The 12,441-nt window shown below is 39.5% G+C and overlaps 1 protein-coding gene across 1 annotated transcript; it reads left to right on the top strand.

Moving 5' to 3' along the window:
• Positions 1-140: 140 nt before the first annotated feature.
• Positions 141-12,399, top strand: LOC134826682 (protein asunder-like). Its single transcript, XM_063839154.1, has 13 exons — positions 141-327; positions 556-705; positions 1,622-1,776; positions 3,647-3,833; positions 3,987-4,112; positions 4,284-4,413; positions 4,653-4,768; positions 4,949-5,054; positions 5,336-5,479; positions 9,347-9,417; positions 9,597-9,754; positions 9,900-10,045; positions 11,665-12,399. The coding sequence occupies exons 1-9, from the start codon at positions 154-156 to the stop codon at positions 5,437-5,439; spliced, it is 1,248 nt and encodes a 415-aa protein (XP_063695224.1). The 5' UTR covers positions 141-153; the 3' UTR covers positions 5,440-5,479; positions 9,347-9,417; positions 9,597-9,754; positions 9,900-10,045; positions 11,665-12,399.
• Positions 12,400-12,441: the final 42 nt, after the last annotated feature.

The following is a 12,441-nucleotide window of genomic DNA, read 5'->3' as shown; positions in this document are numbered from 1 at the left end:
TAAAACAAGAAAACGAAGTTCTTCCGCACTGAGTTTAAAATAATTTTATCAAAAAAACATTCTTATCTATTTTGTGTGCTACTAATATTTTGTTTATGTCACTTAATTATATCAGATGATGACGTATAACAAAAAGTTACCACCCCTGTAGTCATGGCAACTAAGACGGTGATACTGCTAGATCACCGGGAAGGCCTGCTAGCTAAGACTGATCAGACTGTGACTATAGATGAGCTGTCAGCTGACAAGTCTAAGTGGACTGTTATAATGGAGGCAGCTGTGGAGTACACTAGGATTCTGTTAGATGTGTGCAGTGCTCTCCATCCTGTTAGTTCACTAACTAGTTTACCCTAGTTATCTTAACTAGTTTATTTTACATATCTTTATTAACTAGTTTACTTAATTAGCTCCACTTGACCAGTTCCTATCTCCTAACTTCTTAACGCAACCTTTGCATCAATTTTTCGGCTATTTTCACTCAATCCACTGGCATCATAGATTGTGATTTTTGAGTACGTAGTCCCCCAATAGCACCTATAATAACCCGTGATCCAGGTGATGGTGATAGCAGCAGACCAGTCCCTGACCTTCCTAAACAAGTGGCAGTGTCAGGAGGGAATGTGTAAGATAGTGGAGACTCTAGCCAGGATAGGTCCTCCTAAAGTAACTGAGGAGACACAGCCTGACCTTACTACTGCTCTTCAGGTGAGCAACTAGTTTTGGTGGGTGGGTACAGGGAGGGGGCTAGGGGCGGGGCCGGGGGTTATTTGGTGGGTGGGTACAGGGAGGGGGCTAGGGGCGGGGCCGGGGGTTATTTGGTGGGTGGGTACAGGGAGGGGGCTAGGGGGCGGGGCCGGGGGTTATTTGGTGGGTGGGTACAGGGAGGGGGGCTAGGGGGGCCGGGGTTATTTGGTGGGTGGGTACAGGGAGGGGGCTAGGGGCGGGGCCGGGGGTTATTTGGTGGGTGGGTACAGGGAGGGGGCTAGGGGGAGGGGGGGGGCCGGGGTGGGTACAGGGAGGGGGGCTGGGGGGGGGGGCCGGGGTTATTTGGTGGGTGGGTACAGGGAGGGGGGCTAGGGGGGGGGGGGCCGGGGTTATTTGGTGGGTGGGTACAGGGAGGGGGGCTAGGGGGGGCCGGGGTGGGTACAGGGAGGGGGGCTAGGGGGGGGGCCGGGGTTATTTGGTGGGTGGGTACAGGGAGGGGGCTAGGGGGCGGGGCCGGGGTTATTTGGTGGGTGGGTACAGGGAGGGGGGTTTAGGAGGGGGGGGCCGGGGGTTATTTGGTGGGTGGGTACAGGGAGGGGGGTTTAGGAGGGGGGCCGGGGGTTATTTGGTGCGTGGGTACAGGGAGGGGGCTAGGGGGCGGGGCCGGGGGTTATTTGGTGGGTGGGTACAGGGAGGGGGCTAGGGGGCCGGGCCGGGGGTTATTTGGTGGGTGGGTACAGGGAGGGGGCCGGGGTTTAGGAGGGGGGGCCGGGGGTTATTTGCTAGATAGTTGTAGGACCATGACATATATATATATTTTGTATCCACCTCCTGTATCTTCATTCCTTAATTCTAGCCCTTGTGTACCTACACCTAGTAGAGCCTCATGTCAGATAATGACCACTGTTCATTTCAGCAATGTGTGGATATGGGACTGAGTAATTCTCTGTTAGACATACAAAAGTTACTGTTAGGAGAGGAACCTGCCCGGCACGCTAGGGTCATCTGCTTCACTTCCATTGATAACCCGGCGCACTGTGTCGACATTGTTAACGAATATCTCGACAGCAAGTAGGTTTATTGTTAACGAATATCTCGACAGCGAGTAGGTTTATTGTCATTTCTTGAAGTTGAATCACAGCGGTTTTAATGGGATATGTGAGGCAAAAGTGCGATGAAAATTATTATTGAAATGCGGACTTGCGGAATTCCATAATTTCCATGTTTATTCAATTAATTCAATTATTTCAATAGTTCTATTGATTACTTTGCATGATATGTTGTTGATCAAGCAATTTGTCATTAATACTCATCCATTAAAAGCAAGCAAAGCAAATTGGTCATTCCCTTCATATTTTATATTATCATGGTGAAAGATAACAATCATGTTATGTCAACTATATTGAGCAAGGAATAAAACTAGCGCCTATGAATTCTCATAATTTTTAATGAATGGATCTTATTGTAGTGAAATTCAAGAGTCAATTAAAGACTCATTATATTAGTTGTCCCTCTTTAAACTTAATGACATTTAGATGATGATCCTTGATCGACAACACTTGGGGTTTAGGACTCAAATATATTTATTAGTAAATATAATGGGGGTTGAAAGAAGTTTCGCAGGATAATTTCAGCCTACGTTTCGTCAGCACACATGCAATATTCAATGACTATAAGTACCTAAATATGTTATAATATAGTTCAAGGGGGCTATATTTATGAGTCGCATTTGCACTTGATTTCTCTTGGAGAATTTCTCTTTAGACTCTTAACTTGCGAACAAATTGAAGCAGCAAACTTTAGGCTAGAAACTTTATTGAATGGAAGGACTAGGAGAAGACGTCAAACCACACCTGACTCTGTCCCACTCACCTTACCATTCATCTCTGGAACAGTTTGTAATAAGATTCGCAACTACATCAAATCTAACAAACTCCCCATCAGAGTTATTTTTACACCTGGTAAGAAGTTACAGGACATCTTCTGCCGCTCTCGTCCACTGGATAAGAAGACTTGTGACCTTGGTAACCCTAACAATTGTGAGATCTGCCCTAGACTCACAGGAACAACATGCTCAACAAAAGGAGCTATTTACTTAGTTACTTGCGAGTTATGTGGTAAGAGATACTGTGGGGAAACTGAGAGAAGCCTCCATGCTCGTCTGATGGAGCACAGACAGGCTGCTAGGAATCCTAGAGCACATCCAGAGAATGGGGTTGGACAGCACTACGCATCTCTACATCCTAACCGAACCCCAGTTTTATCTTTTAAGTTACTTGATTTACAGAGTAAAACTGTTCGTAGAAAGATTGTAGAAGCGATGTATATATTGAGATTAAGTCCTGAAATGAATGATCGTTCTGAGTTGAGTTATTTGTACAAATATTTAGTCGATGTTTAACTAGTAAATAATGTATTGATAGGACTATCTTGGATAGTAACCATGACAACCGAGTTATCGTTGCTTAAGTGCTGATTTTATCATTAGTTTTTACACATGAACTGTGAATTCTGAACAACCAGTTTTACGTTTACTAATTAGTTTAGTATCATGAGTAGTACAGTATTTAGTTGTATTAGCTTACATTTCTTCTTGTCGTATTTTTTGTTGTTTTGACATTTTTTGCAATTACATTTTTGGGTCATATTTCGTAAATTTTATTTCTCTGTTTTTGTTTTAATGTTATTTTAAATTTCTTTCCGTCGTTAATTTTTACACATGTTTAACAATTTTATTACAGAACTGAAGAAGACGTTGTTACGTGGAATGATTATTTCAATTCAATAAAGTTTCTAGCCTAAAGTTTGCTGCTTCAATTTGTTCGCAAGTTAAGAGTCTAAAGAGAAATTCTCCAAGAGAAATCATGTTATAATATGTTATAATATGTTATAATATGTTATAATATCTATTTACTATTACCCTCACGTGATCCCCCGGCAGTTCTAACGAGGGTAAGACGGAGCTGGTGGTGTTCAACCTGGTGGAGAACAAGGAGAGCACGGAGTTATGTGATCCTCATCACGTGATCCACAATGTTAAACCCGGTAACCTGTTTCAGCGGGTCCTGGATACAGTGATAAAGTATCATAACCTTACTATCACCACCATCACCTCCATTCCTATGAAGGTATGAGGAACGGTGTGAAAATAAATAATCTACATCAGATGATGTTCTATTTACGTGAAAAGTCTGGTGTTCCATTTCAAATTCAAATATTCAACTATTTGTTGATTTTATATATTGTTCAAGTTTTAGTATTTATATTAAAGAATACCCCAGGAGGAACAAAGTACGAATACACAAGCCACAGCTTACAATGTAAACATTGTTCACCCCGTAGTGGAGCTACCCAGCTGCCCCCGGGAGCGGCTAACTATGAAGTGGTCCTCTCCTAAGAACGCGCAGGTTATTATTATTTGTGAGATTCATCTAACTGTGCCTAATCACGAGTTCATAATAACAATGTGTGGATGTTAATCAAATGTTTCAGGCCTCAGAATATTCAATCAAATTTTCCAAATGGATTTACTAAGTCTTACGTACATAACGTAATTGCTTAGTCACGTGTAATTTCAGAATATAAATCTAAAGAACTGTGTAGCAACCTACCCAGTAACACCCCTTGATGTAGCAGAGAGACCAACTATTTGTCTTGTTAACTTCCTGCTGGTTGGGAAGCAGGTCGTACTGGAGTACCCCAAACCAAGTAGGTTCAAACTCATTCTGTCACCTCAATTTGCTGAATAATTCACTTGTAGATCTAATGTTAAGACGGCGATTTCCAAGTTTATACTGGGCATGTTAAGTTTTTCACTATCTAACTTTTTGTCGTCGATTGTTATGAATAACACAAAAGTACAAACTAAAATCTATAAACAGTACAAAAGTACAAACTAAAAACTATAAACAGTACTAAGTCCCTGTACGATAATGTTTCCCGCTCAGATCTATCAGTGGTTCTGATAAACCACGGAGGAACCATAGTGATGCACTACATAGCCAACTCTGTACGCTCTGTATTTGACGAGCTCACCCCTATTGTAGACACTCCTGGCGGAAAGGTTGCTATTTTTAAATATCTGAAATAATCTAACTCTTGTGAGTTTTGACATATTGTTAAGATATGATTTATGTTTTTCTAGGAATAACTTGTCAGCAACGAGAGCACTAGAAATACCTTATTTTTTATAAACAATGGGTGTGACAAATGGGGTGCCCTGAAGACTAACCCTAAAACCCAGGTAACAGACTACAGAGGTGAAGAGTTACAACTGAATATAAAGAACCTGGAACTGTGTCCACACCCTCCCCCTGATGCTGTGGAATGTGAACTGCCCCTGCACCGATGTAAGGGTAGAACGCTCATCTCACCTCATTTCACTCGATACCCACCTCGCAGATGTAAGATTTCAAGGTTCATTTCGGTTTCATGTCATTCAGCTCTGCTACCAATGGAGCTACGCGCTTTGATATGGCAAATCAGCATATTTTTCACTACGAACTCCTCACCGCATTACTTTTGTTCATTAACTAGGGGGTCATAGTAGTCTTTTTTTCTCTAAAAGTATACCATTTTTGCCTCTTTTACCGATATCCTAAATTTGTGATGATTAACATTGCACCCCCAGCACTTCTGGAACTGGAGAGATTCTCCGCGTGTTTCCCACTCACCTACTCCACGTCCCCCCTTGACAGCTGTGGGATTAGCCGCATATTTGGGCATTCTTTGTAAAGACACCCTCAGTGACAGAGAGGTTACGGAGTGTCAACAGGTGAGACTGAGAATTTAACGTTGTTACTTTTCTTAATAATACTTTCAGAATAAATGTGTTCATTTATTTTCTTTTTATGTATAATTTAGAAATTACCCCGTCAAACTTTCAAAAACACGAACCAGCGGGGTTTCTAGTTGATAATAATTGATACCGATACTTTAACCTTTAAAAGTAATTAGAAATTAGATAAAATGGTAGGTCTATCGACTGTTGGTGAAAAATCGATATTCTCAAAAAACAAAAACTGTCAAATGTAGACAGTCGTAACTTTATTAATTGCCACAGTCCACTATGCTCACATGTACAATGGAAACTCTTAAAATGCAAATAGAATTCCAAAGCATCAGAGTTCACAGAGTCTCATTGTGTGTCCCAACAAATTCAGAGTTCACAACAAACATCAGTCTCATTTAGCAACCAAATAATCAGAAACATTGTACGCTACAAAGACATCTTTAGCCCTCCAGTCCGTTACCCCAGGTAACCACTTCTCCCACCACGTCACCTGACCCACCACTGTCACCCTCACCCCACCAGGTGTGGTACCTGTGTTGATAACATAGGGGAACATTGCACGTGGGGAGGTGATGTCGTGGTAGTGTACTCCTGTATCTGTGTAGTCCGAGCTGGACGTACTCAGTTCTAGAGCTTTGTTGCCGTCCGGTCCACAGTATTTTAAGATAAAACCACATTGACTATCTGACTCTGTGCAGGTTGTTGTTCCAGGGTGTTTGAAGGTATACAGTTTTTTGTTTTCATTTTTAGGTGTTGCTGCTAACAGTTTATCAGGTTTTCTAAAGATATTGTCCTGGTATGAGGAAAGTTTCTCGTTTTCATTAATCTCCTTCAGCAGAGTTACAATCTGATCTGATTTTTCGGTTATTGAGTAACTTAATGCATCAATTATGATATCTAAATATCGTCGTGATACTTTGTTAAGCTCTTTCGCACTGCAGATGTTTTCAAGATTAGTCACAAACACTCGGGTGTCATCTTTGGTAGGTGTATACTCGTAGAAAACACTCAACAATAGTTCAACCAGCACAAACGTTGATATTACTCGACCCTCAGAAACTACTTTGGATATGTCATTTAATGTTTTACAGATGTTAATTAAGTCTGAATAGTCCCTAAAATTGCTCACCACACAACAGGATCTTCTTTTTTCTCTTCGAGAACTGATTAATTTGATAGTTTCCGCTGTCATGCGGTGAGTAAACCGCAAATCATCAACTGATATTTCTGATAGGTTCGATATAGTGTCAAACACTTCAAGATACAGGTCCTCATTCTGTTCACAACACAGCGCCAGATTTGTCTTTTCAAGGAGATATTTCACTTTGTCATTCAGATCTTTCTGACCAGATAAATTGTTCAGGATACTCCGGAGAAACAAATCGGAGTTGCTTCTTCCTATTTTTAGCAACAGATCTATCTGCCCTGGCTCCAGTTTTTCTAAATCTGACATATAGCTGCCGATGAACGATGAATTGTCCTTAAGACCTAAACCGGACACCAGTACATTCATCATACCTTTTTTACCCCATTTGTTAAGAATATACCAGCACTCGTCAAAAACTAACACTTTTCCTTGATCACTGGTAGCTAATCTACTTCTACGAATTAACCACCGGACACAGCCGTTTTTCAACCAGTCGACCTCAAATACCACGGCTAATTTGTGGACCTCTCTGAACATGACATCTTCAATGTCGCCCAGCTTTTTGTTATCGAGGTAGGTTAGAAACAGGGTCACTGCTTCCGGTGAAAAATCTTCCAAGTCAAGCTCTTTAAACTGCAGATCATTTATAAGGTATTTAAACATACGGCTGTCTCTTGTTAGAGTCTGTTTAGGAACGAGCAAAGGGCCACCATACTTTATCTTGATAAAGATGACCTGTTGCTTCATTGTTGCTCTCGGATACGGCTGAAATGAAAGTTTTTAAATTTGCATTTAAGCAAATATCATTTTGTTTGGAAATTGGATCTCTGATATCAATGATAATTAAGTTTTACCACGATTGGTCTAATTTTTCTAAATTTGAGATTTGGTTATTTGAAACAATTTGGCAAAAATACAAAATGCTTTCACTATTATGGGGGGGGGTCCAAGGGGAACTTTGGGGAACTTTGGGAAAGTCCCCCAAGATTTCTGAAGTTCCCCAAAAAAAAGTTCCCCAAAACTCCCCAAAGTTCCCCAAAATTCCCCAAAATTATTCAAAATTATTCAAAATTATTCAAAATTATTCAAAATTTCTCTAATATACATTAATACCCATTAATGTTAACATGTATGTTATTATAAGGTATAATCTTAACTTACTTGTTGATACTTGCAGCATGATAATTTTTTTGGCATGATAATTTTTTTGGGGAACTTTGGGGAATTTTGGGGAATTTTGGGGAACTTTCTGAAGTTCCCCAAAAAAAAGTTCCCCAAAATTCCCCAAAATTATTTGTTTCATTGATAATTTTTTGGGGAACTTTGGGAAAGTCCCCCAGGTTTCCTGAAGTTCCCCAAAAAAAAGTTCCCCAAAACTCCCCAAAGTTCCCCTTGGACCCCCCCCCCCCCCCCTATTATCACACGTTAATGAAGACCGATAAAATTAAAATCACTCTAGCACTCGTCCCATATTATGATAATAATAAATTGAATTTTAATAACACCACTATCAAGATGAAGTGTTGCTTATGTTACAGATCATAGGAAATTGATCTAGCCTAGTGTGTCTCTATTGCCAATTAAGACATTATTGCAATGAATGTGGCTGTTAAGTGAGAAGTGAATAACTGGTCCAGACATGCGCCACCAATGTGTGCTGTACGAGTGTGCAGAGAATGAAGACCATGAGTGTCAGAGGCAACCCTGTAGCTATTATCAAAGTGTATATTAAGATCTCCGGCAAGGACAATATCATTATTAAATAACATGTAGTATATAACATGTTTAGTATCAAAAACATTATCAAGAAGTGCAAACTGGCACTGCTAGAATGATCATCAATAAGGTACGGTCTATGGAAGACTATTGTTCTTAAAGTTGACAACTGTTGGTATTTCAGGAATTTTTCATATCATTGTTCGTCGATTAGCTGGTATGAAGTACGTTTTGAGCACGTATGTTTGTGTAAGACTGATGTCCTCAATTCCTCAAGTCTCCTCTGATCTGCAACTATTTAACAAGTGCCAGTTGAAACAATAGAAGATGTTGCCAACAAATCTACAGAGTATCGATTGAGCTACTCAAACAAAGGGAACAACAAAACTGTAAAATTGTGCAGCTTTACCATCAAAGTCATAGTGCAGATCCGAAGGGCTCAGCTCTGTGGATCGAGCGAGGGACTGCTAAATAATCTGTACTCTATTCTAGCTCTTTACCATTTATAAGTCAACCGACTGAAATCTTTAGATAAAATCATCAATTAATCGTCACTGTTTTGTTTGACGTGATCTGATGTTGGAGCCGGTTTATAGGTGTTCTTAATGGTCCGGTTCAATTAGTGCGATGCCAAGTTCCAATCACATACCACAAATTGTTCCTCAAGGGTTGCTTTAACCAGTAGTATGTTGTAACCGCAGGACACAGTGTAACCTATTGTATTATATACTATGTGTTTTGCTTACCCCGCCCCGACGCGACTTTCAGTCTCTGTTATACGGTATAATTATTGATTAAGATATAAAAACTAGAAGGATTTATTCATTATGTAAGTATAAACCCTAGTAAATATAAAATAAGAGAATACATTTTTTGAGGAAATGTTTTAGAATTATTTTAATTGTGATGCAGTTTTCTGCTTTATTAACTTGTATATTTTGTTACTAATTATATTATGTCAATTTTATAAATGGTGGTTATTTCAGGCTATTTACCGGGTACAGGGAATTGAAGTTAAAAAAGAGCCTATATCTTTCAAGAGTAAAACGGGAAAAAGGTTAGTTGATATTCTAGAAATGATAACTACTGAAATAAGTTACAAGTATTTTAGAATTCAAGGGACCATTATATATATGTTTATCGCCGTATCGCCGTGTGACTTAATGTTCAAAACAGAAGGCATCACTTATTTAAGTGACTTAATATTCAGTCAACTATTAGAACGTAATATTACAGGGACGGAGCAGTACAAGAACTGTGGCAGGAGCTGGAGAAACTGATCCTCTCAATGGCCAACATATCATCCCAGCACGGCAAAGTTAGAGACTGTTTGTACAAGATAAAAGGGGGCACAGCCCTCAGTGAGGAGAGTCTCTATGTTTCAACTTCTTCTGGTATGTTCTGTATTTAGTCTTGTTAAGAAAAATAGTTTTAAAATAAAACGATTTGCTATTGAATCCTGAAACCACTTGAATCGAACTCTATTTAAAGCTCATCCTACCTACTGAACAAATCTAGCAATACATCGTAATGTTACAGAGGGTGAGATAATAAACAAAGAAGTGAGCACATCAAACCCCCTGAAAAGAAGTGTATCCGAGATGAGCGACAGTTCCCCGACCTCGGTCCCTGTTATCAAGCTGGCTAAGACAGCTTCTCTCCATCCCAGCATTGCTGGGGAGAAGGTTTGTTTTTCAATCTGTTGTCGCTGCTATTTCATTTGATCTATAACATTTAATACTTGATATATTCCTTCACTTAAATGCAGTTAGTCCCCCCCCCCCCCCCCCCCGGCCCTTATTTGTCCAGACTTGTCCACCTTGTTCCCACATTTAGCCGTGTCTGCTTCGCCTGCAACATGTTGGTCAGCACTTGATCGACCATGCTGCCCATTCATATACTTGTCACTATGCTCTCCACTGCTGAATCACTGTACATATATCCACTAGCTCTGGCACGTGCTTCTTTCTGCGTTTAATTCCGGACTGCTGTACTTGTTAGCGGTGTCTTCTTCTGTTTTACTTGCTTGATTTATTTCACTTAAAAAGTTCTAATGAGTTTATGTGGAAGGATAATAATTTGATGGAACATCGTTCTAGAAGTAATTTTCATTGATTCACAAGTGACAATCACACGTGAATTAAATGAGAATTTTTCTGTAGTCATAATAAATTTGTGCTCGACCGCAGTTATTCACTTAAGATATTTATCAGACTGTCCAATCTCAGGACTTCCATCACATCAAACTAAAAGTGATCCAGCTAAAAGTGATCCAACTAAAAGTGATTCAACTAAAAGTGATCCAACTAAAAGCAATCCAACTAAAAGTGATCCAACTAAAAGTGATCCAACTAAAAAGCTAAAAGTGATCCAGCTAAAAGTGATTCAACTAAAAGTGATCCAACTAAAAGCAATCCAACTAAAAGTGATCCAACTAAAAGTGATCCAACTAAAAGCGATCTAACTAAAAGTGATCCAACTAAAAGTGATCCAACTAAAAGTGATCCAACTAAAAGTGATCCAACTAAAAGTGATCCTACTAAAAGTGATCCAACTAAAAGTGATCCAACTAAAAGTGATTCAACTAAAAGTGATCCAACTAAAAGCAATCCAACTAAAAGTGATCCAACTAAAAGTGATCCAACTAAAAGCGATCTAACTAAAAGTGATCCAACTAAAAGTGATCCAACTAAAAGTGATCCAACTAAAAGTGATCCAACTAAAAGTGATCCTACTAAAAGTGATCCAACTAAAAGTGATCCAACTAAAAGTGATTCAACTAAAAGTGATCCAACTAAAAGCAATCCAACTAAAAGTGATCCAACTAAAAGTGATCCAACTAAAAGCAATCCAACTAAAAGTGATCCAACTAAAAGTGATCCAACTAAAAGCGATCTAACTAAAAGCAATCCAACTAAAAGTGATCCAACTAAAAGTGATCCAACTAAAAGCGATCTAACTAAAAGTGATCCAACTAAAAGTGATCCAACTAAAAGTGATCCAACTAAAAGCGATCTAACTAAAAGTGATCCAACTAAAAGTGATCCAACTAAAAGTGATCCAACTAAAAGTGATCCAACTAAAAGTGATCCTACTAAAAGTGATCCAACTAAAAGTGATCCAACTAAAAGTGATTCAACTAAAAGTGATCCAACTAAAAGCAATCCAACTAAAAGTGATCCAACTAAAAGTGATCCAACTAAAAGCGATCTAACTAAAAGTGATCCAACTAAAAGTGATCCAACTAAAAGTGATCCAACTAAAAAGCTAAAAGTGATCTTACTAAAAGTGATCTACATTACAGGTATCCCTGTTGAGTGTGCTCCCGAAACTAGTAAGCAAGGAGTTCTCGGGGAAGCTAGCAGGAGTAGCAGGACCAGACGGGCTGTACGCTGAGTTCCAGCAGAAGAAGCACGGAGTAATGGGAGGGATAAAGAAGAGCAGTCCGTATAACTCACCCCACCAGTCACCTCACAGAGCTTCTCAGTCCCCCAAACACAGGACTTACAACAGAGAACACCCTCACAGGTGATCCTCAAGGAGCTCCGTTCTTAGAGTGAGAAGTTTTCGGGCTACCGTGCAGAACGGATTAATCGTCAGATATTTGCGTTGGAGCACAGAACATCCGGCCATCAGATTTCAAAAGCTTTAGAGTGAGAAACTGAATATGTCAACTGAAGGACTTAATAAGACTACAGTTACACGTGATTGGTTAGAATCAGAAATGAACTTGGGAGTATTTGAATAACTTTTGACATTTTTTATTAATTATGAAAGTTTACGTGACGGTATTTTTCGCTACAAAAACTGAATTTAATCTGAAAAACCATTTATAGCATTATTAATGCTTTTCAAACAAAGTTACTACGAATTCTTCATGTAGTGCATCCTGGGTTTGGACAGGATATGCTAGTTTAAAATATTTCCATTACGTTACACTTACATTACGTAATTCTGAAACATATATTATATTTATGTTAATGCATTTAAGATGGATATGACAATTGCGAACGCAGGTCTTAAAAACTCATATTTCAAAGTCGTGGTCCTTTCTTAGCTTGATTCTTAAATCCCATGTTAT

Source organism: Bolinopsis microptera, chromosome 2, assembly GCF_026151205.1.
Source record: "Bolinopsis microptera isolate Bmic1 chromosome 2, MBARI_Bmic_1.0, whole genome shotgun sequence".
In the NCBI taxonomy this organism is placed as follows: Eukaryota; Metazoa; Ctenophora; class Tentaculata; order Lobata; family Bolinopsidae; genus Bolinopsis; species Bolinopsis microptera.
This window is presented reverse-complemented; position numbering and strand designations above follow the sequence as displayed.